Here is a 25888-nt window from a genome sequence, read left to right on the forward strand (position 1 = left end):
TTTTATTATTTTTAACTTTCATAATTAATACAAAAACATTACTGGAAGGGAGATATTTGAAAGAACGCGTTGATTTCAGTTTAAAAATGTCAGATTCAGTAAACCCCCCTGATTAGTGTCACATCTGTATGAAAATCTGACACGCTCGAGTATGTACAAGTAAGGTTTTTTTGCATTTTCAAAGGTAGCTTCTTTTGGGTACAATTAACATATCCCCTGAGAAATCTGACACACTGGAAAAATATTTGTTCACATTTTCAACTTTTCCGTACTGCCAGCCCCACCACGCAAACTTCAGATTAACATGAGACACGCAGCGCATAAACAGTATATTAATATGATACTCTTCAGTATGACACCTGACGGTTTTTTTTCAACTTTGTAACTGCATATATCATAGAAGTTTTTGTTCTCACCATCTAATGTTCAAAATCCACTAGGTCTCCACGACTCTCGAGTAAATTCCGATGCAGCATCGTGGACTTCTCAAATTTAGAGAAATCTATCTGCCATCTATGTGCACCACACTACGAAAAATCCTATTATTTATCCAAAATTACTGCATAAGGCTGAATTTTCGGAGACACCTGATTCGAAACAGATTATCCGCCAAGCTCGAAGTGAATATGTTATCTTCCTAGACCTTTACAGTTTCATGTCTTTTCATCAATTGGTTATCTGATTGAAATATGACAATTGATGGCACTGTGAAATGTAGATAAAACATAGGGTTACTATTTAAAAATAAAAGAATAGTATATATTTGCTTTATTTCTACAATCAATCATGTGATACGGAATTAAAACAGAATATGTCAGTGAACCAAAAATCTCAGATAAAATATCATTCCTTATAAAAATCACAAAATTTCACTATATTATTTGGTTCACATTGAATACCTATATACTTGTGTAGCCTTCTCCTAAAAAGATCAGTATGATTTATGACTTGCAAGTCATGTGCGCAGGGACGTTGTCCTGCAAAAACAAAACACCTTTGGATAGCTTTCCGCGTATTTTCTCTTTGATTTTTTCCGTATAGTGGTCAGTAATGTCGAATAGTAATCTGCGGTTAGTGTTCTACCTTTATCCAAAGAATTCATGATTACTCCATGACAATCCCACAAAACTGAAATAAGAACTTCTTCAGCAGGTTTTTGGACACGAAACTTCTTAGGTATTGGAGAACCAGAGTGTCGCCATTCCATCGATTGTTGCTTTGCTTCTGGATCGTACAAATGTACTCACCCAAGTCTCATCCATAGCAACAATTCGGTTTAAGAAGTCTACATCGTTCTCAAATCGAGCACAGATCGAACGCGATGCTTCTACCCTTGTACGCTTTTGGTCAACATTCAAACATTTGGGGATGCATTTTGCAACGATTTTTCTCATGTCCAAATTGACGTGAACTATATGATGAACCCGTTCGTATGAAATATTTAGTGCTTCAGATATCCGTTTTAGCCTGATTCGACGGTCTGATGAAATTATGTCATGAACTGCATCGATATTTTCGGGGACTGACACAGAAACTGGCCGTCCCGATCGGTCATCATCTTCAATGGAAAATTGACCTCTTTTGAAGCTTGCAGTCCAATTTTTCACGGTCGCATACGAAGGACATTGATCACCAAGGGTATAAAGCATATCTTCGTAAATCTGCTTACCTCTTAACCCTTTTAAATAATGCAGGTAATTGGTGATGGCTCGATATTCCAATTTTTCGATTTTCACAATTTCGGTGGACATCTGCTTTCTTTTAATTCATGGTGTAACTCTGGTTTACTTTTTTGACCTCAAACTTCACCCTGACACTTCTAATGAGTTATTTTTCGTTGCTGTGGTAATGCAATATTTGTTTTATGCATGGAACTGGTCTAGGCTAACTAGATATCATTACATCCTCGTAGTCACATACATATTACAATATATTAAAGTCAGAATATTATCCATGTGAAATTTGAATTTTTCAACTGGTAAGCTGTTGTGCTTATAGCGACAATCAGACCTGAATTGCTAAAGGACCCTCTAAAGTAAGCAAATACATATCTGTCAGTTTAATTTTGGGATTTGATTCAAAAATTCGAAACTTAGTAGTTGTTTAGTAGTTATTTTCAGAGTTATTTCTGACCCCACCAGAGTTAGTAGAAACAGCAAAAGTAGCGTCACAAAAATTAGTGCCAGCTGAATCGCGGAAAATTTACGAAATAGTAATGACCTTGCAAAGGTTTGAAAAGAGGCCAGCAGGGATCTCTCCCTTCTTCAATGCCTCAACTATGACATGACTAAGCTCCAATATCGCTCAAGTTTATGTTGAAAATTTTGGGAGATATCGATCAACACGATTTCTTTGGGGGATACATCACTTCTATCGCTACCGAATAGGGATTTTTCAAGAAAATGAAAAAAATATTGGCAAGGAATGAGAACTATAATAAATATAGAGGAACCCCACTTCATCAGACTATAAAGTATGACAGATTAAAATTAATATATTCACCCATCGAGCTTGGGGGGAACAGATTTGGGAAGGGGAACTCCTCTACATTATGGTACCTGTCCACCTGCGACAAAATAGTCTCGGGAGCAGCCTCAAGCACTCTCCGACACAAGTAAATATTAGTCTCCGAGACTGAACGTGTCTCAAGTGCTCATATGAAGAACTCGTTGAGATTACTCTCGAATCTTCCTCTCGAGATTTTATCTCAGGTGGACACTTACCATTAGATTGTTACCTACTTTCCCCATAATAAACAAATTATTGAAAAATCTCTTTATATTCTAGAGACCATTAAGCTTGGACTCCGATTCATACATTATTTTCTGATCAGAAACAGCAACAGCTGAGATTGCATAAGAGGTGGAGCTTTTCCTATATGGGGCATTTGATTTGGAAAGATTTCGGAAGGCGCACAGCACTCTATCTCATCTTGAAAAAAAAAACATAAGGGCAATGGCTCTGTTATTTTTAAGAAACGGTGACCATCTTGAGATAACTGAAGATGATGCTATGATTCTCTTACGTTTTATTTCAAGTACAAAGATCGAAAACAACCACTTCGCTTGACTCCAAACTTCTGGTGAAGGAAGTCCATCATCTTTTTCAAAAGGAATCCTCGTGCATTTCGATTTCGGAATGTTTGAAGAACTTTGTTTGCATGCGAGTAAAACATATCTCCTAATTTTCTAATTATATGGCTACTCCTCTGGCGCATTACTCTCTTCGCTATGGCGTTTTTGAAGATACCGAACCATCTCTCAACTGGAGTATTACATCATTCTCTTTATTTTTCAATAAAATTCCACTCCAGAGGGGAGAACATGGGATGAAATGCTAAAAAAAATGTTCGTAGAAATCCAAACATTTAAATTCATTTTTGATTAATTGCCGTGGTCAAAAATCCATGGATTGGATGTGTGAGTCTGTTTTGAATTCTGGAAGAGTAATGTTGTTTTATAATATCTCGACTCATTGTTTTCGACGATGATATTAATTTTTGAAAAGCATTTGCGAATGTTATATTCTCCTTTTCTGGATAGATAACAATATATGTTTATATATACTTTTCAGCCAAGCGCATTTCTCAATTCGATTCAAATATTCATCGGATTTCTTATGATTCGAATCAAAATAATTAGTACATAAAATGTCAAGCTTTACAAAACCATCACCTTTCTTAGAAAAAGAGCTGTCCTCATCGTGATCTCATCATGACTAAGTGTTGCATTTAAATTTTCTATACAAATAAGATGACAGATGTGACAACCGTCACATTTGTTTCAAAAAAAAAAGTTTTATATTTATATTCGGTGTAATTGTCGTGGTCAGAAATCCATGGATTGGATGTGTTAGTCTGTTTGGGATGCTGGCAGAGTAATGTTGTTCCATAAGTTCCCGACTCATTGTTCATTAGGATGATATTACTTTTAATCTCTAAATCTTTATCAGGAAATCTATATCTATTCTTAATAAATTTCGAAAGGCTCACGCAAATGTTCTACTTTTATTTTCTGGATAAATAACAATATATAATCTTTTCAGCCAAATGCAGAAAATTTTTCAATCATTGGTATAATTATTATATTATAATTTCTACAATATGTTGTGTTATGGATTCTTGATAATACATATCAATATCCCGAGCCTTTAACTTGAACAAGGAATCCCCAATTAATATATTTTTTCAATTCTAAAGAATTTAATGATATAGATGCAGCATCCGATAGAGCAAAACTGAAATCTGTTACGATTTTCTGAACAACAGACCACTTCTTATCGGATAAACAAAAAGACCTAAAATGCTTAAAAATATGTTCTAAGAAAACCGAATTCTTATATTCATTTTTGTTTCAATTGCCGTGGTCAGAAGTCCATGTATTGGTTGTTTCAAGTTCCCGACTCATTGTTTTTAGGATGATATTACCTTTATCTACATCTTTATTAATGAGGGAATCATCTATACCAGTTGATTCTTAATGAATTTTGAAAAGCATTCGCAAAAGCTCTATTTTTATTACACTTTTCAGCCAAGTGCAGAAAATTTCGCATTCATTGATATTGTGCGCCGTGGCTATAATTTCTACAATATGCAGAGTTTCCTAGTATTTGAAATTTAAACGACCACGGTATAATAATATACATATATTGATTTACAGGGAAAAGGTCAGGTTTATGCAACAAAAACACTTCTTGAAACATGCCGACTAGTTCCGATTTTAATCTAAAATCATCTTCAGGCTCTACAATGAAAGATGAAAAATTTTTTACAGTACATATAGCACACATAACTATAAATATAAGAGAAACATAAATGAAAACATGTGAATATAATCATAATTAGGGCTGAAGGACCTCAGGTCGATGGCCATTAAAATAAACTTTTTCTCTCTCTCTCTAATCATAATTATTATATAATAAACAGAATAAAGATTGTAGGTGGTGAAGACATCACAGTCATGATTCAGCTAGTGAAAATAAAGGATATCGTTATGAATTAATATATTTGTGGCCTCCTTTTTTTTCTTCGTTGGTAAAAAATAATCTTGATCACGCATTATGGAAATTGCCGGAATTATCCAAAGATGGTCGGACCCCTCTCTGTATGTCCTCGCCAACAGATATAAAATAGTCATTTACTTCTTCAGCTGCCTTTGTGTGTGAGACTACCTGACATTTTCGCTGTTTTCCTGTTTCTTCACGTATCAAATTCCACATTGCTTTAAATTTATTCTCTGCGTTAATTATTCTTTTTGAGTGCTTTGATTTCACTGTTTTTTGTATTTCTTTTTTCAATGTTGTTTTCAGCGTGTTATAAAGTGCACAACTGGGCTCATCTTTACGCACTTCTGCAATAGTTTGTGCCGCTTCTACTCTTCTCTTTAAATTCTTCAAATTTCTATGGCAGATGTACTTCTTTCTTTGTCCAACCTTAACCTTTTTTTCAGGAAAGGATGAGTTGAAAAGACCAGTAAGAGTGTCGTGGAAATTACTATACTGCACCCCAGCGTTTTCATTCCAGATTAATCTCCAATTTATAGATCTGATTCCCTCTATGAAACGATGGGTATTTTTGTTGGTGAATTGCCTTCTGACTCTATATTTTGTATTTTCAGGCTTCATTTTTGCAGTTGGTATTCTCAGGATTTGTGCCTTATGATCCGACAAAAAAGGATCACAAGTTTCCTGTTTACAGTCGCTCTCTGATATATTCGTAATCATATTATCTATGCAAGTGCTCGAATGTTTTGTCACTCTCGATGGCTCTGTGAAAACATATCTCATACCGTACATGTTGAACGTTTCAATCAATTTAGTTTTCTCTGTTGAAGTCCGGATGAAATCTATATTAAAATCACCGACTAACAAAACTCTATCATCGCCGTGGCTCCTGAGACACTCCTCCAGAACAAACTCAAGAGCCGACAGAAATGTTGAATAGTCCCCTGATGGGGGCCTATACAATGCCACTAAAACAACTCTTAGTACTGGTAGTCTAATAGCCGCTATCTCAATTTCTTTCTCCACGGAATACTTTGTTATGTTAAGCAACTCTCGGCATTGTATCTCTTTACTCACAAACACTGCAGCACCTCCATGTCTCGATGTATTGCGATAAAAGGAGCTGGCCACATTTAAATTTCCGAAATTAACCCTACTCAGCAAATCCTGCGAAAACCAATGCTCTGTTACACAGGCTATGTCTATTTTCCGGTCATTTATGAAGAATATAAAATCGTCAAGTTTATTTTTCAGTGATTGCACGTTGATGTTTGCAATAGTACAATATGAACCAGTTTCATCTATTTGCTCTTTTTCATCGTTCTCGATCTCGGGAAAAACGAAAAGCGTCGAACAGTAATTCCACTTGGCCAATTGTCACCACTGTACAGATCCTCAATAAGATCATGATCTCCGCCCACTTTGAAAGATACGCTAGTAGCTTCAGGCTTCACTGGAAGAGCCTCTACAACAAATTTTCTTTCCGGGAACTGATCCTTAAGGTGGTCCAATATCATATCTGGGGTGGTACCCACCTCAACCTTGCCAATGTGGAGCCACACCCTCTGTTTACTACTAGAAAAACAATTTTGTCTTCCAGTAGTTTGTCTTGTTCCTCTGACACATCTTGGCCGTCCCTGATCCACATTCGCATCTTTTTCATTGATACTATGAACCAGGTTGGCGGAATTCGATATGTTGATGTTTCGGTTAACAGCTGATTTGTTGATTAATCTGCATGGGGTCGTTGAACCGGCTTTCACGTCCTCAGGCGGTAATGTAGCATCAGGTGACTTTTTTGTGCGTTTTCCGATAAAGATTTTAATTCCGGTTTGTTTGCGATCCGTTTCGTTATCTTTACATGTGAAGAATTTGAACATACCTTCTGTGTTGTGTCCCTTTCTAGTACACTGATTTTGAAGAGCAGTAAGTTGTTTTTGTCTTCCATCTCGGCGATTAATTTTCTCAAGAGAGAATTTTCCTTGGAAAGGATTTCGTTTTCCTTTGTTAGATCAGATATCACTTTTTCACTTGAGTTCAGCGCTTCATTTATATCAATTACTGTTTCAAATGATGTATTTAAGTCTTCTGTACTATCACTTTCGGTTTCGGGGTTAGGTTGACGTTTCTTCGGTTCGCAACATTTTATTCGAAATTCGTCAATTTTTTCTATTTCACTGAAATATTTCAAGCATCCCGGATGCATTACCGTTCCGCAATTTACGCACTGCAGTCCTGTATTTGGAATATTGTGACATTTTTTACATTTTTTCACTGGTAAATCATATATTGATGTTTTATTCGCGGCCATCTTTTGATATTCTCTTCTTGCTGGCCATTCCATTCAAAAGAAGTCATTTTGAAAATCTTTATTTTTTATGTATATAAAAACAATCTCTTCCAGACTTTGTGTTGTTGAAGATCTTCTATGTGCTCAACACGTAGATACAGAAGTCTACCATAGGAAATTTCATTTATCAGTCTACAGGACTCTTTACCAAGTCTAATAATTTTCATCATTGTCGAGAATCTATGTCTAATTTCTCTCCAGAAAAACGTGAAATCTTTTTGTGCCACAATATCATCTTTTACACACTTCTCAGGTAAATGACGACCTCACTTTTCTTGCAGCATAGAATATGATGGAGTGTAGCTCAGTGTGATTCGACTATCCGCATGGATTATAGACGGTTCAAATTGTTTTCGAATTTAAGATATATTTTTTGGAAATTCACATCGGATGTGATTATCTGAGAAACACTGTCTTCAAGAGTTTCCCCACGACGTTTTTTGAGTGCGAAGTGCTTAACGAAGATAACAATTGTGTCCATCATCCGATAATCTTCAGCAACGAATAGTTCGAGAGCCATCCATCCAGTTTTGCTCCTTATGCCCATTGCAGCACCTTCACGTAGTGAAAAATTGACCACAGACGGATTTACATTACAGGAAGCTATGTGTAAAGGTGTCTCACCACACATGTTAACACTGCTGATATCAACACCTCGTTTTATGAATCTCTTCGCCAGAAACAAGATAACCCTTGGGGCGCATGCTTTAGCATTTGCTATAATGTGGAGAGCGTTGTTTCCCATTATATTTGTCGCCTTTGGATCCATTCCGTATTCCGTTACAAGTTTTTGAATATAACGCCGCTTATAGGGCGTATTCTTCAGTACTAAATGTAGCAAAGTATTTTTCAAGATGTTAACGGCATTTGGTTGAGCACCATATTTCAACAGTTCTATCAAGCAGTTTTCATAATTTTCCTCGTGAAAACACAAATGAATTGGCTTCTGATTGGCCTCTATTATCAATACAATGCACACAAGCTTCCTTTTCCAGTAAGATTCATGAATCAGAGGATTTTAAAAAAGTGGGCTCGCTGGAGCCCACACTAAACAAAAACAAAATAAGTAGTTGACAGCTGCGTCAATTACTTATTTTGTTTTTGTAACGTCTGTTCTTTATGCGTAGCATCTTTATTGTGTTTTGGAGTTTCCTAACGGTTGCTTATGAAATCTCCCAGTACTTGTGAGGTGTCATGGGTTTTTACAGATCTTTTTCATCAAAATCACCCATATAAATTGGTTCCGTCTCATATAGTCCTAAAATACAGTTTAGACTTTTGTTTATAATCTATTATAACTAGGTATTAAATGGTATAAATATATAGCAGAATAATTTCAAAATCATGAAAAATAAGAAATTTTTAATTGTACCTTTTTTCTCGGTTGCTGTGCAAAAGTGGAGTCACATCTGGTTTGAATGAGTTTGAAGAGCATAATGAAGTTACTGGCCTATTTTCCTCTTCAGCGTTATGTTCTTCAGCTCCTTCAAAAATATATTTGAGACAAATCAAACTTATATCTAAGTATATTGAAAAAAAAAAGAACAATAAGGCTCCTCAATTACATAAAAATAATCATTATACATACCTTTTCGTAAAATCTTTCTACGAGGAGTGTTCTTTTAGGTTTTACCAGGGAAGTCAAATACTGACGGCACTGATACTACTTTTAAATTTTTATTGCCATGGACATTAATATAATAGTCCTTCTCAACAAAATGCTGCATATCAAAGAGGTGTCCCTAGGAATGAATTTATTTTTAACAGCCAGCAACCACCTTTTTCCTAAGACTCAGTAATATATAATATAAAGAAAGCCTCATCTTTTATACAAAAATTTGAAAATTATAAAAAAAATTAATTAGGTAATTAAATAAAAATACAGATGAGAAAGATAGCTAGGAAACTTACTTGTGGAATTTGACATTCTTTGACGCCTTGACGCCTTTTTGGAATCTGTTTTTACAGTTTATGGCTGCGGCTCACAGGGTTTAACCATGATGTATAAGTGTTATTTAGACACTCTTATTTCAAAACACTCGGTAAAATCAGACAGAAGCACAACAGCAAAATAAACACTCGTAAACATAGCTTTTAGCAATACCAGCTCCATCTTTCTCTAGACAAAACGTTTCTCTCTCCTTCACCGCTTTAATTGTTAGTTATAATTTCTATGGGTTGAAGTGAACTTGCATCTTTTTCCGATTTTCTCTACACAGTACAGGGACGGAAAAGAAGATGTCGCCAAAACATTTTCACTGATGATGAATGAAATTTGAATTTCGAAGTGGTTGGACTGTTTATTTTTGGCGGAGAATTATTGAGATTTCACTATCTGAAAACATCAGTTCAAAAATTGAATTTTGAATGGAAAACCTATTGAAGACACCAATCCGAAAAATGAAAATTACCAACGCATATGGAAATCATCACCATCAAATACAAATCATCAAACGTAATGATAACCTGTGATAACATTTCGAAACTAAATTCGACTACAATTTTCAATGCACGCCAAAATAATCTACAATAAATAACTATAGAAAAAATGAAACAAATCTGACAAATTGAAATAAATTTTATTACAAACATTGAATATAGGTAGATAATAAATACTTATAATTGGACATAAGAATAGGTACAAATGAAGAGTAGGAGAAATCAATCATCATTTAAAATAATCGAACATTAGCATAATAAATAAAGATACATATACAATTTCGAATATATGCTGTCCCAGTCGGATGCTGAAATCCATTAGTTTGTGAAATGACTAGTCAGTTTGTGAATTGACGAATGTTTTCTGAAACGCTATTGAAATACCGTTCGTTTTACAATCTGCCTGAAATTTTCGGTCAATTTGTAAACTGCTAACACATTCGACGGATTGTCAAAATGTTACAAAATGACAAGTCAGTTTGCGAACTGACGGATTTAATCATCCGACTGCGACATACATACTCATAATCAATCTTTCAAAACTCACTTCAACTAACATAACTGGGGAATGAAGAACATCAGTACACTTCAAGATATCGATAATTTAGTTATATTATAGAGAAAGTGGTCCGAATATGGGCCCCCCCATTTGTTTTTGTTTTTTTCGTAACTTACTATTATTTTGTTTTAACAATGTCTAAAATCATCTTTATATACTATAAGACCTTAGTAACAAAACTGCAAAACCTGTTCTTTTTTAAATGAAGTTTTCCGGTTTTACAGAGAAATATAAAGAGGGACACTTTTCGGAAACGGTCAGACGGTACGAAATATGGACCCCCTTAAAAATATTATATTTATATATAATAAAAAAATACTAAATGAAATAGCGAAAATAAATGTCTAAGTAAAAATAAACATGTTTCATCGAAAAAAAAAACTAACTAAATTACTGACAAAAATCACAAACGTAACTGTCTTTTTCCTCCGGAACATTGTTCATGTGCCCAGAGATTACACATTAAACACTGAACCCAGGTTTCTCCTCTGGTATCATCTGAAAATCGTGTTTCGCAAAATAGACATGTAGCATCATTACTGCCAGGAGTGTATTTTTTTTGCCATTCTCTGTACAGTCGTTCTTGGCATTTAAAGGTCTAAACAATGGAATCACAAGTCTGTATTAGTAATTTCGAGGAGGCTCTATATTTGAAAATAATATGGATATGTTACAGGGACTTTACCCTTCTTCATATTAAAGCATTTAATTTTTCCTTAATAAACTGCCTCTTTTGTATTTGAGTTTCTAGTATATATGGACACTTAATCTCGATCAAGCTACTATCACCTATCATCGGGAGAGCCATCAAAGAATTGATATAGTTTATGTACCATCAAACCAGAAGCGATACATTTATTATTAGTTATGGCTCAATAATCTGCGACAGCTTTTTTTTGTCTTGTTAAGTGGCAGCATTATTCAAATTTACAGTATTTTGTATATTTTGGAAAATAATACAAGTTTTCCGTCGCGTCAGCTATAACACATCTATAGCTATAGCACATCTTGCCGAAGTTGAATGCAGTAACGCGTATACTTCTTCCTTTAAACCATATTTGGGATAGTCTTTGATCTCTTTTACATTTCCCAATTCGATTCAAATCTTCATCGGATTTCTTATTATTTAAATCAAAATAATTAGTACATAAAATGTCAAGCTTTACAACACCTTTCTCAGAGGAAGAGCCGTTCTAATAGATAGAGGAACTCTGCACCAAGTGTTACATTTAAATTTTCTATATAAATAAGATGAATCCAACCGTCACATTTGTCGCATTGGACCCACTCCGCTTCGATTTGAAGCTCTCTACAAAAGATACAAAGATAGGAAACAACTATTTCGCTTGACTGCAGTGATTGGGAACTTTTCAGCGCCTATTTCAAGTTCGTTCCTGAAAAATTATTGTGCATGGCTTTTACCTTTTTCAAAACTTCTGGCGATTTGAAGAAGAAGCTTCACCTGCTATATGTGTTGATAAATAACCAGTGGCGTAGCTTTTTTTATGAGTTTTAATTTTGAGAAACTCCTTTCAGCAATTGCAGTTGTAACCGGAAAGGTCTAAAATAAAAGGCATGCAGTAATATGGTCCGGAAAACTGGATGCAAGGCTATTGAATTTTGTCAGGACTAATTCTAAAAGTTCTTTGATGGCACGAATTTTCTGAATTTCAGAGTTTTAGTATTCGTATCTATCTGAATGATCGATTCGGTGTAATAAACGGGATTTTGAAATGAATCTTTGAATGAGTCTTAGCAGTTATTCTCAAAAATGCTATTGTAAAACCTGTAAGAGGTTTTGGATAACGTTTTTAGGAATTGTTCGCTTACAGACATTCGGGGGCCCCTAAAGCCTGGGGGCCCCGTATCACTGATACCGCTGATACCGCGGTAGCTACGCCCCTGTAAATAACCAACCGATTCTTGTACTATAGAAGATGATGTTCCTTCTCCAAGATCATTTTCCTTCACGTTCAGATTTACAAACCCGTTTAAATTCGAAATAAGGTCAAAATCATCATCTTCGCAATTTTTAGATACGAAGGCCTGATTGGCCAGACCATTCAATATTTGCGATTTGAGGCTGCCAATGAATTGCAGTACGGTGAGATTGTCCGCACATCCGCAGCCGTATTTAATCGAACCAAATATATTCTCCAAAGGGTCCTGATTTAAAAATCTAGGAGTGAACCCTTTTTTCTCCGAATTCACCCAGATCTCCCTCATGGCTCGGAGGGATATCAGATATGCTATTTGGGAAGGAGGTTTTTGTTCTTTCAAGGAGCCATTCTTGGATATCCTTTTGTACTTCCAGTTCTCCACTTTTCCTATTGCCTGTTGCCAATAGTTCAAATGGGGGAGCCTTCAATTACACAGCTCCTGAGTTGCTTTCCATCAGGTGCAGTGATTGTCTGGCCATTAAAATATTGAAAAGGATATGCACCTCCTATATAAATGTTGCTGCAGCAATGACTCTTGAATCTATAACTCCTGGAAAATGAAAAACATCAAGCAAGAGCATCCTGATTATTTTTTTCGAATATTATTATGTACCACATTTCAGAATGATATATTACCTGCACTGATCAAGTAGAACAGAAAAGCTCCAACAGTGTGGCTACAAATTTGTGCAGCTATACACTTTCATTACAAACTGCATGATCGGTCTTATATAAGTGTCCTTCAGCTTATGCAATGATCAAAAATGCATTGGATTCTTTTTATTCATTTCATAAGCGTCTAAAACATCTTGGAATTTAGCTTCCATAACAGTTGATATATCCCTAATGGTCACTGGCAATAAAATGTTGTGTTTTCTAAATAGGAACACATTACATTTCAATAAATGTGAAGGATCGGAGGGTGGAACATACATACAATAAATTTTCAACTTCAAATGAAACAAAATGGGTGTGCCAAGTTCACACCGAGCGCTCATATGCACTTCACATTACTGGTCCCCTTATCACAAATGTCCAGCTTTGCATAATACTTGGCAGCAAAGAGAACTTGAAATAGACAAGTTTTCAAATTGGTGGTATTATAGCCATTACGGTTGAAATAAAAAGCAACAGGCTGTTTCCATTCCCGACTTCACTCTACCAACCTGAAAACTAAAGCTTTATTGCCAACTCTTTTGAATAATCGTTACGATCTCCATAATCCCCAAAGCCATAAATATTATAGTGCTTCATATCTAATTGTAAATTCTCTTTGATTTCAATCAAAAATCAAAGCACAACATCTGTCAATGCCATTGGGTAAATTTTTATCAAGATGTTTGAAGAGACGCTCATTGATACCAGCTTCAAAAGGAATTTGTTTTCAATAAATTGAGAACAGTCTTTTTGTTTGGTAGTGCTACAAATTTTCTGAGTAAATTGTAGCACCTAGGACTCCTCTTCAAAATACACAGACCCAATATTTTATCATTCAGATTCCATCTTATCTCTTTCAAACTTTTTTTTTGAGTTTCTTATTTGGGAAATTATGAAGTTTGAAGTATAAGAAGGCATATCCTCAAATAACCTCTGACGGCGGTATCACCCGGCCGAAAGTAAACGGTGGTTTGGGGGACTAGTTTCGCCGTAAAATCGTTAACGGTGAGCGAAAGGTGCCCTGTTCATCATCCTATAACATAATCGATATGACATCTCCAATAACCATGGCGTAGGTGCGTTCTTGGATGGTGGATGGATTTTGGTCAATTACATCGGTTTCCTTATTGTCCTTGGTAGTCTCTCGGTAGATCGTCTTTGGTGCCTCCAATTCTCGGTCGAAGTTCAGGAAGGCAGGAGTAAGGCCCGTGGAGTCATGACGGGAGCTTTGATGATAGCAGCTTGCTATCCCAATGCTTGTGGTTCTTCTCGCAAATTGAGCCATCGTGGTTTTCAGAGTTCGGTTTGTCCTCTCAACAGGTTTGCACTGCGGTGTGTAAACTGGTTTAACACGGTGCTGAATACCCATTTCCCCCATCATCCCCCCATTATCGGAGATCAGATCAGATCGGAAAAGGTGCTATACCGAACGCATTGAAAAATCTGACAATAAGTCCAGGTGTTTGTGATCCATTTGTAATGAGATATCTGGAAGAAAAAGACAGGGTGGTGGTTGTCAGATCGAGGGCGTTGATTCTGAGATAGCCGACTCATATAACGATCATTTAGCATACACAATTCCTAAACTACTAGAAAAGCTTCCGCTTTCTCAGTTTCAATGCTCCCTTGATGAGAACAATCAGTCTATTCACTTTACACCACTTACATCTACTGAGCTCATAAATTACGGATCGAAACTTGAGTTACATTACAAATAACTCCTTAAAATACGGTGTTTTTCCGGAGCAGCTGAAATTGGCAATGATTATACCCCTTTTCAAAAAAGGCGATCCTCATAAACTTGAAAATTATCGTCCTATTAGTTTATTACAGAGTTTTTCAAAATTATTCGAAATTATTGTCCTTTCTAAATTACTAGCGTTTTTTAATAGCTGCAACATCATAAATACGAATCAACAGGGCTCAATAAAAAATAAATCTACAACCACAGCTATATTTGATTTCACTCAAAAAATTGTCGAGCAGCTCGAGAGGGGAAATTTGACTTTGGGGATGTTTTTGGACCTTTCCAAGGCATTTGACTGCATCAATATAGAAATACTTCTGAAAAAACTGTATGCTTATGGAGTGAGAGGTCCGGCATACTCTTGGTTGTCCACTTATTTAAATGGAAGGAAACAATATGTTTCAATAAACAGATCGGGCAGGAATTTCAGTTCTCGTGTTGTTGAATTGATGGTAGGCATTCCACAGGGCAGTATTCTGGGCCCCTTGCTCTTTTTGATCTACATAAACGATCTAAGCCTTGTTTTGTACTAGCTGTTGAAATATGTTGATGACACAGATATCCTAGTGTGGAGTGATAGTCTTAGCAATATTGAGGAAATAGCATCCGAACAACTAAATTCAGTGACAAAATGGTTTTCAAATAACCGATTGGTTCTAAACACTGATAAGACAACCTCTATTTTATTTCGGACAAAGAGGTCAAGGGTAGATTTACCTGAAAACCTGACTATAGATGGCATGCAAATCTAATTAGAAAAGAACCATAAATTTTTAGGTATCTACATAGATGAATTTCTTGATTGGGGAACTCATATTGACTATTTATGCCATAAACTGAGCACCACATCTTTCGCAATCAAAAATGTCGCAAAAGTTATAGACATCAAGCAATCTATTGTTCTCTTTCTCTACCATGCATGTTTGGAATCTGTTATTAGATACGGCATTATATTTTGGGGGACAAATGCAAAGGTTAAAAATTTTTTTATCATTCAACAAAGAGTCTTACGCTATATAAATAAGATGAAGTTAAGAGATAGTTAGAGATTTATTTATTTATTTATTTATTTATTACTGCTTTAGGACACGAATAACGAGTGTTCATTTCCTAATGGAAAATCTGCTGCCTTTGGTTACGTCAGCTGCAGTGGCCAATGCCACACATGAATCTGGAGCAGTTAAATCAAATATACAAAAAATAGGGATTACGAAAATTATATACATACATAAAAATAAATAGAAGTAAATTAGAGTAAAAAATAAAATTATCTAAATATCGGATTTTTGAAGAATTTGTATATAGACACCTCTCTCCTTCATTCTTCTTAGTTGTCCCATTCTGCATCACTTGATTCGTCCTCGGTTTCTAATTTATATTAAGTATCTTACGAAGTAACTCAACTTATCCTTTTCTGTGAAGTAGTTCAGCTCACTTCTAGCTAACTTGAGTAACTTTTATTCAGATTTTGCACCTAATTTTGTGATTGGGACTGAAAGAGAAGAAAAAACTTTCAGTAAGGATGAAAAGGCCCCTGATTTCTATCAGGATGACGGTTACTTATTATCTAATTGAAAATATCAGATCTTTGTTGAGGAATAAAATTGATAAAATATATGATAATAATATCAAATCATGAAATGAATATGCAGACTCACAAAAGAATATTAAATGCAGAGAATATTCAATTGCCACAGAAATTATTTGAATAACTGAAAATAACTTCATTCATCCTACTCAGAATTTAATAGAACTACCAAAATATACATACATTTGTAATAATTAGTAATACACTTCACGACAACTACTGCACCATAATCTGCGACAGCTTTTTCTTCATGGTTCATGTTTAGTGGCAGGAATATTCAAATTTACAGAATTTCGTACTATTCGTACATTTTGGAAATATATTTACCAGATTTTCGTCAGACCTGCTATTGCATATCTTACTGAAGTGGATGCACGAACGAGTGTAATTCTCTCATATTTGGGACAGTCTTTGATCTCTTTTACATTCCTCAATTCGATTCAAATCTTCATCGGATTTCTTATAATTTAAATCAAAATAATTAGTACATAAAATGTCAAGCTTTACAACACCATCACCTTTCTTACAGGAAGAGTCGTCCTCAACGACATCATGTTGCATTTAAATTTTCTATACAAATAAGATGAATCCAGTAATCGTCAAATTTGTCGCATTCAACCCACACCGCGTGGGTTTTGGAACTCTCCCCTTTTACGATAAATACAAAGATCGGAAACAACTTTTTCGCTTGGCTGCAACGAGTGGAAACTTTTCAGCGCCTGTTTCAAATTCGTTACTAAAAAAATTATATTGCATGGCTTTTTCCCTCTTTTTCGTCAATTTTTTTTTTCGTCAAAATCGAAAGGCATTTTTAATTATTAGAGTGAAATCGAAAAGGCGGCTTTTTGCGCTTGGTCGCCAAACAATTCACATATGTTCTCAAAAGTACTGAATAAAACTGCATTTCAACCAGAAACAAGGAGAATATCGCCAGATAGAAGACGATCAAAGATGCCGTATTCTACTCATAAATAAGTATCAAAGTCAGCCTGTAAATATCTTCACCGCAGCGGCTACTCACTGTCCCTTTTTTTGAGTTAATGCTTTCTAGCCAGTCGGTCTCTTTACTAAAAGTCGCTCACTGTATAGTTTTTGGGACGGCTTCCAAGATAATTCAGAAATAATTTTCATATTCTGTGCGCCAATCTGAATGCGAAATGTTCATTTCTGGGAGCAATTTAAAATAATTGAGAAAAAGAGTACCTATCAATATACAATAGTATATCGTGTTTATACGAATTTAGACTGTTGTAGATTTTCATATATCTCTTAATCTGTGGAGTTTAGAATTTCAAATTGAATCATATTGAAGGTCAGTTCTATATCTGTATGTATTTTACTGTATGATACCGGCGCCGGCGTAGTTAGTAGATAAATAACCCACCTTTTTTTTATCGTTTTTTCAGATCCAACATTTACTCAATTTATAAAAAAGACCTATCTCTAAATATCTAAACAGGTTGTACCATAAAGAATGATGTATTTGAACTCAATATAGTCATAGCAAGGTGGCAAAATATCATTTTGCGGGGGCGACGAAATTATATTTTGCCGGGGCGGCAAAATGTCTGGCGGCGGACCTGATGATACACCTAATAATTTCTCGACGAGTTCCGTCGGTAGCAAATAAAGTATTTTTATTTTTGTTATTTGATTTGAAAACGGCTGTGTATGTGAGAAGTCCAAGCAATGCGTACAATTCTTCTTTGTCAAGATTCTTCAGCGTTGAAGAATTTTCTGTTCCTTATCTGGCTCGTTCTGTTTCAATTTTAGTCCATTCAAGTATGATACAACAAATTTCTTCGGGTATCTGATCCGTCTCCCACGGTAGCCTTTGGCTTCTGGCCCCTCTTGGGTGAGGTCGGCTTCTCAGTCGAGCCCCCCGAGCCTTTGGCTTCAGAGCTACCGGCGGGCGCATCCGACGTCCCCTTCTTCGAGGGGGGCTTTCCTGGAAGGGGGGTACCAGAACCGCAAGGGGGTTGGGCTGCATTTTTGTCGGGATGATCGTCTTTCAATGATCGAGAGGCAGTTTTTGAAATATTTTTGACAATTACTAGGATGTCAATATCCTATTATATGTCAATATCATATTATATATAATGTGAGATTTCCTCTACAAATAATACAAACACATTTCTCTACAGAAGTACTTGGGGTGTAACGTTTCGGAAGCAGGTCCTTCGAAGCAGACTAACTGAAAACTTCCTGCCATTCTATTTATTTTCCAATTCATTTTGATTTTATTCAATCTACTGAGTAAAAGCGGGCGCCACATCAGATCCATTACACGAATCCTGTGTGAGTAGAGGATTATCTGATAGGGTTATGTCGTTATTGAGCAAATAATGACCCCTTCAAAAGTTTGAATACCTGCAACTATAGCTTCATCAGATGTAACTACCAACGTCAGCCCGAAGACGAACACAAATCAAAGTGTCTCAACTGAAGCAATATCAGTAGACTCATCAGTAATTAGATTAATTTCTGTGTTCTGGGCATTTGATTCAGCTCTTCGTCAGAATATTTCTCAACATGAATTGGTATACTTGTGAGCTTTAGTTCTGTGAAGCTTCAATCCCATAGCAATTTGGAAATCACAGAAACATTGTTTTTTTGCTTACTTTCATGTGATTGCTTATAACTGCCCACTCAGCAGTCATGACTTCATTGCATGCACTAAAGTGAGCTTTCGTCGAATCTGTAAAAAATTTCATTCAGATCTCGCCTTTGTCAAGGCCACAAGCTCATTTTTATATGCTGATTCCGTAATGATTGCTGTTTTTCCTCTTCGCTTCGTTACACTTTTATTCGTTCTTTCCTTTCTAGGTAGTGGCATTATTTGTTCCGGAGTTGTTGTAAAAGACGTGGGTCTATCAATTATCCAAGAACAACCAGGTTGTGGTGAAAGTTGCCTTGTTAGAATTGCTTGTCTAGGTGAGGTATTTTCATTAGACTCAACTTCTGAGCGTTCTTCTCTAACTGATTTGTTGGTACCCCGCAAAATGGCTTCGTCAATTAATGGCTATTTGGCGCGTTCAAGATTGTCTGTAAATATCCTTACTTAGAGGCCAAAAACCTGTGGCTCTATTTATAGTAGTCGTCATAGTTGTTGTAGGTACAAAAATTTTTCCAAATAGCACAGCTGTCTGAAATTATGTCCTGGATGACACCGGAGCTAGTTTTTTACCTCACTGGCATATGTGCTAAGATGCTTCATGAACCCAGCGGAGTCGGTGTGTGCAATTAGGTGGAAAGCACAATAAAACAACGCCTTTTTCACGAGCCAAATCATGACCTCTAGAGATTTGACATGTGTTGCATGACCATCTAGCAGTAAAAGAACTGAATCATCCTGTAGTCCTTTTATATGTGCGAACCATACCTATTGCCTGAAAAAAAGTTACTTTAGATCCTTGAAAAGGGGCAAAGTGCCCCTTTATGCCCCTTTAAATGTGCCCCACTTTAACCCAGTATTACTCCAACAACAAAACATAAACTGCTGAGTCTTACCTATTTCACAATCTATCTTGAATTATCAACAATGAAAACAGTAAAGCACCTCCACAATGTTTCGGTGAACATTTTAAACAGAAACACTACCTTTTACTATTTTGGCTAAATTTTCATACCCTTCAAATTAAAATACATTTTATAGAGGTGCCTAAGCATTGTATCGTTATTTCGTATAAATATCATACATTTCACAAATATATGTGGCAGCTTCCTTTCTCGATCACATTTTTTCAGTCAAGAAAGGCCGTAAGGAAGAGGTTCACTCATTTACACTAAGCAATTTTCAACTTTCTCACTAGTTAGAATTGCATACTGTGCTGCTCCTTCCATTCAGAAATTCCAAGATAGTATTTTCTCCTGTTTTTTCAATCTTGATTTAGAAAAAGCCCAAACTATTTTTTCATAAGAAATCACTCCTTGAATTTTGTCGCAACTATATATTCATAAATAAAATATTTGAGGATAAATTCAGATGCATACCACCCGCCGATATGAATATCAACAACTGTTACAATTATTGAAACCGATTTTCAAAGTTTCGATTTACAGGGTGTTGTTTCAAGGATTCATACGATTAATAATTTTTTGTTAACCCGGACCTGGATTTTACTTGCGGCTATTGCATGATACATTTGACCTTTGAATAAGAAACACCTTTTCAAATATGAAGAAAATATACCGGGTGGTTCGTCTGATATATATAATATGGCCTCAGGAAGAAACGAGCAAGTGCTAGTTGAGGGTTGCTTGATTAACCAGATAAGGAAGGAAGGAACGAAACATAAATACCGAAAACATGGGGTAGGTAAGTGTAACATGGCGATGACGAATACAAAAACCACAGATGGCAAAAACCAGGGCGGCAAAGCGGATAGATAAAAGACGATAATAAATAAATAAAAATCGGACTAGCCGCAGTCATTCATGCTCTGGGACGTTGACGTGTACGTAGAGTGCAATAATAAAAGTAATGAGTTTAATTTTTCGATAAGAACTGCAGTTCTTAGGAATAATTTCGTTTGAAAGTGATTTAACGAAAAGTGCGGATTATGATGCTGCAATAGAAGAATTTGCAAGCATGAAAATAAAAAATTGATGGGATTGTCGGTTGAGGACAACTTCAGAAATCAGAATACTAATTTTCAGCCAACGTTTCGTTTATTTCATACATAAACTCCATCAGGGCCTGCAAAAAATACAAATCCATCTTACAGCTAAGAGTGAGGTCGTTGAAAAACAATTTTTTTGTCCTCATTCTGAGCTGTTTGATGGAGTTGCATTTTATGCAGGCCCTGATGAAGTTATGCATTAAATTACCGAAACAATGTTTACTTGAGTAGTTTTTCGGAATTTTATATAATACTTGATTTTCATTATTCGATAATTTTCTATTTTAATGTTGGTTCTTTTTTTGTATAGAGAACTTTTGTTGAGTTGTTTCCTTTTTTGTTGATTTAAATTCATTTGTTATATTTCAATTAATGTACTTTTTTCATCAATTAAATTCATGTTGGTTTTGAATAAATCGAAAATTTGAAAGAAATTGAAAAAGTATATAGAGGGGGCTCCGAAGGTTTTCAAGCGTAGAGTCCCGGAAATCGTCGAACTGCCACTAGAGAGTTCCTCTGCTTTTCGACTTCTCTCTATCCTATAGTAAGCACCTGACTATTTTTAGAAGACATCCATAAAAACACAAATACGTTATTCTGCGGTGGGATTGGTGGGAAAAAATTTGCAAAGTAGCAAGTTTAGAAAAAATTTTAAGAGCAACTTTGCTCTGAATTTTTTTGACTTGACGGATTTTTTGACTAGCAAAGAGCAACAACATGATTTGTAATAGTTTAATAGCCTAATTAATACCTGCGAGAAAGATTTCAAACAAGCCCATCTCTATTGAATCCACTGAATAACAGGGTGTTTTTACGACGACGCCATTCTATTCCAACATCTGGTAATTTTTACCAATCCGTGCGTACTCCCTGTCGACAAGCAACAGCAATCGGCCAATAAAATCCAATAAAATTGTATGACCTTCCTCGTTCGTCGCAGACTTCAAAGCGATCCTAGACTTTTGTCGGTCTTCCCTACTCTCAAAGGAAAGTAAAATCGTATAATCGTATTCACTGTTGCAACATGCAATGCACAATTTGCAAATTTTATGGGATTTTTATTGCCGATGCTGTTACTGCTTGCCAGGGAGTACGCCCTTCTAGGAATTCCCATTTCGAGCCCCTATCGATAACAATAATTGCTCAGAGGGTAGCTTTTTCGATCTTTGCAAGGAATGGTTGATTCGATAAGACTGAAATATTCAGTTTCATTCAATTTTTTTTGTCGTTTCATTCAAAATTTGGATGATTAGAGTCAGAAAGTAATAATCAATAATTAAAAACAATAATCTCTTCAAGATTCGTTGAAAATCATATTTTTACTGACATATAAAAGCTGGAATCCAAGTTTTATATGAATATCAATTTTCGTTGAAAAAGGAACCTGCATTTCGGAAAAGGCTCCACCTCTTCATAGAACACCCTGTAAAAAGGCGGAACTAGATAAAATTCCGAGATTGAACTCGAACTGTAGTTAAATTCTTAGTGTGTTTTTTTTTTAAATAGTTACGATGATTATATGTATACGAGGAAATAAGGTCACTTGAAATTCTTTAGGTACAAAAACTTCATGCAAAAAGTTCATTGGATTATACAGGAAACAATTCGTATTAATAATAATTATATTTTGTTAATGATTCACCTGGAAAACAAAGTTTCAAAGTTTTCGTAAACAGAAAATTCAAGCATAACTTTTACAGTATATCTTATGATTAGAAAATTTTTGAGATCTAGAAACGTTCGTGCAGTATCCCTATGGATACCTCCAGGTAATTGGGTTGCAATGTGGGGCGGGACACGTGATTTCTAGGGTTTCAACCCCCTTCTGGGGCGGGCCTACAGCAATGATTAACCTTCCTCTTTGCCTGTAGCAGAGAGAAGAAACAACAGCTTTGTATCTGCCGTCAGTGTAGTCCCGGTAGTTCGTGAAGGTGATTCGTTCGTCACTTATCGTAGTTCGTGGTTCTTTATGGTTACTAGGGACAACCGATTTTGTTGAGTTTTGTGTTTAGGAAATGAAATTCTGTTTGAATTTTAACGATATCCGGTGAGTAGGAAGTTCCATATATAAGTGCTGGTTTCTCTGTGTCGAAAGGTAAGATAAGAGAAATTTGAGCATAAAAAAAATGTGCGTCCGAAAGATCACAAAACCATTTTGCTAATAATCTGTATCCTCGCACCCGAGACCGGATCTACGAAATTTAAACTGTGATTTACAGTCAGATGTTGGAAGCCTTCCTGATTCAAACAATCATAAGCCCTCCAACAATCTGACATAATCGTAGTTCCTGGCAGGATCCATTGCCTAATTATATCTAACAGGGTATCCTGGCTCCTGTTAGCGACAAGTACCAGGAAAACTTTTTTAGATTCGCGCTCTATTCCCCCAAAAATCCACTGGCCGTCGATTACCCTACCCCTATTATATTTACGTCGTCCGAATTTTGCCTCGTCAATTTCCACAATTTTGCGCACTCCGCCTAAAGGTTCTGAATTTTCACTCACAATAATGAAACAAACTTCCCGACAAAAACTCACCCAATCGACTACAGTGTGACTGTCCCAAGCCATTTCAGATTCAAGATCCTCCTGCTTGAACTCATACAACCAATATGCAACGAATCTGCATATTTCGGAAACAGACTTCTTGCTATTGCTGAAAAAAGTATTTTTTTTAGCAGACTGGGTGAAATTGCATTTCACCCGAACTCTTCTTCGTGATCGTACAACTACACTAGATGAATTGCAGACATATCTGCATCTGTCTCTAAGAAATGTGCAAGGTTCGTTGCATTTTGGGCACCTGAATTCACTAGAGAAATCGAGGACTCCGAGCTGCTTCAGAAACTCATGAAGCCTATCTTCCTCGCGGCAAATAGATAAAAAGTCAAACAATGTGTACTCACATGTTTGACAATCCATGGTGATAACTTTCAAAGCACTTCGACCTCTAACTTACCCAAAACACTACACAAAAACTGCACACTACACTACACAAAAACTCTGATGGACACTTACACTAACTTGACACTACACAAACTTAGCACTTAGTTGAAAGACTGAATTAAACACTTGATCACCCTTTCAAAACGCTATCTAAAATGACAAGTGTCTTATTGTTTCGATCTATTCGAAAGAAAACCGCGCCCAATCAACCATAGATCTTTCTTTTGTTTCAATTCTTGTAAATATTACAAGTTCGAAAAATACACTCCGTCGCCTTTCTTTACTCCTATTGTTCTTTTTATCGAGTTTCGTGGGAAAGATCCGATATTTTTTTCCTCAAAAACTAGACATTTGCACGGGATTTCGACTTCGGATTCGCAATCTACGCCCCAAAATTAGTAAGTACTGAATTTTTCATCTAAAATATCCGTTGGTGGCATGTTCTCCATAATTACCGTATCCTTTTTTAAATCTTTGATGCCAAGTGTTTTCGAAGTTTGTGATATGTGTCAAGTTATCCATGATTTAATACATACAGTAATTCTGCGTAGTTACCTGACTTCCGTGAAGTTATCCACGGGTTTCCAGCCACGGATTATGACGATAATATTCACCAACGATTATTTATACCTTTCATATAACTGCAATGTGTTAAGGGAATATGAAATAACTTACAAAAAATACACTTATTCACAAAAAATTGAATAATCATGATGAGATAGACTGTTCCAAATCACAAGGAATCATAATGGTCAGAATAGTAGATATCGAATCGCATTGGTGATGTGAAGTATTTGTATTAATGTGCCCTATCAGAAAAGATCATATACTTATTTTTCAATGTAATATCACCCCCAGAAAGCTCGGTACACATTTTTGACTCAACCTGTATATAGAGGTATCACAACTTCGAATTCAAAATCGATAATATACTTTAACCTTTGGCTGGAACACATATGCTGCTGCTGCATTATTTATTACTGAGCTTAAATTAAGAGGTAAAAATGAAGATTTCCAAATAAAAACCATGAGCTTCAAACAAAATTCTATTTACACTTTTTTACCGATTTTTATTTATTTTGTGTTTGTCTCTATTCCACGTCTTCGATTGCATTTTATAATGTTGCAGCTCCTCAGCGTATTCCGGCTGCAACATTTCTATATAATTTTGAGGACTGCACATCCCCGCGTACTCCCTGAAGAATGTATTATATCCACCATCCAAGAGATAAAGCTCTGGGTAATCTAATGCAGGGTATGCAGTCCCGTTTTTTTTCTATCTATCTATCTGCAACTGGAAAAAATGAGATAAGTATTTTCTTAGCTTCAGGTTGCTATAGAAAATTAATGGGAGGGACGTTTGAGTACTTACAGGTTAGGTCCACGTTCACTTGAAAATTCACAGTGGAAAATCAAAAATTTAATTTTTTCTTTTCTTGTATGATTTATTGAGAAATTCAGAGATTTGCTGTCTCATATAAAGATTCACGGCACCACTTATATGGCCGCCATTAAACTCATAGGGATACCGGCAATCAATTATTTTGAATTCCACATTTATAATTCTTCCTGTAATTAGGTCAGCCACAGTTGAGGCAGTTATGGACTTTAGGTCCTGATGCCTTCCTTTCGTAATCGGCAGGGTATAGGGCCTGCTGAAGTCCTCTATGAGTTCCTCCTCAGTTGACCTCTGCACGGCCATTATTATTTCGTCTCCAGAGAAGGCGGGTTCAAGTACCGGCTCTTTATTACTCGCAAGCTTAATCCTCTTGGTCTTCACCGGACTGGTGTCGTTTGGCCGCTTGATCGAATTTTCCTCAATTTCCTGGTGCGACATCTTTCTTATTTCGTTCTGATGAATGTAATCCTTAAAAATGCAATTTTAAAATAAAGTATATTTCTTTTCAGCAGCTCTTCATTTTTTTGTTTCTTTTGGCAACATTCCTTCAATTTTTTTGATGGAGTGATGAACAAATCAGGTGTGGAATTATTTCAATTATGTTCCGATTATCTGTTGATAATTGACTAATTTTTTCAGT

The 25888-nt window shown here is 35.9% G+C and overlaps 1 protein-coding gene across 1 annotated transcript; it reads right to left on the bottom strand.

Annotated features, from left to right (window-relative positions):
* Positions 1-24184: 24184 nt before the first annotated feature.
* LOC123307598 (M-phase inducer phosphatase-like) lies at positions 24185-25888 on the bottom strand. The gene has a single exon (XM_044889971.1). It carries the CDS (start codon positions 25684-25686, stop codon positions 25270-25272), a length of 417 nt encoding a protein of 138 aa, XP_044745906.1. The 5' UTR covers positions 25687-25888; the 3' UTR covers positions 24185-25269.

This window comes from Coccinella septempunctata, chromosome 2, assembly GCF_907165205.1.
Source record: "Coccinella septempunctata chromosome 2, icCocSept1.1, whole genome shotgun sequence".
Taxonomy (NCBI): Eukaryota; Metazoa; Arthropoda; class Insecta; order Coleoptera; family Coccinellidae; genus Coccinella; species Coccinella septempunctata.

Bases quoted from the DNA above. Each gene is read 5' to 3' on its own strand.
- LOC123307598 (XM_044889971.1), bottom strand. From the start codon at position 25,686: ATGTCGCACCAGGAAATTGAGGAAAATTCGATCAAGCGGCCAAACGAC.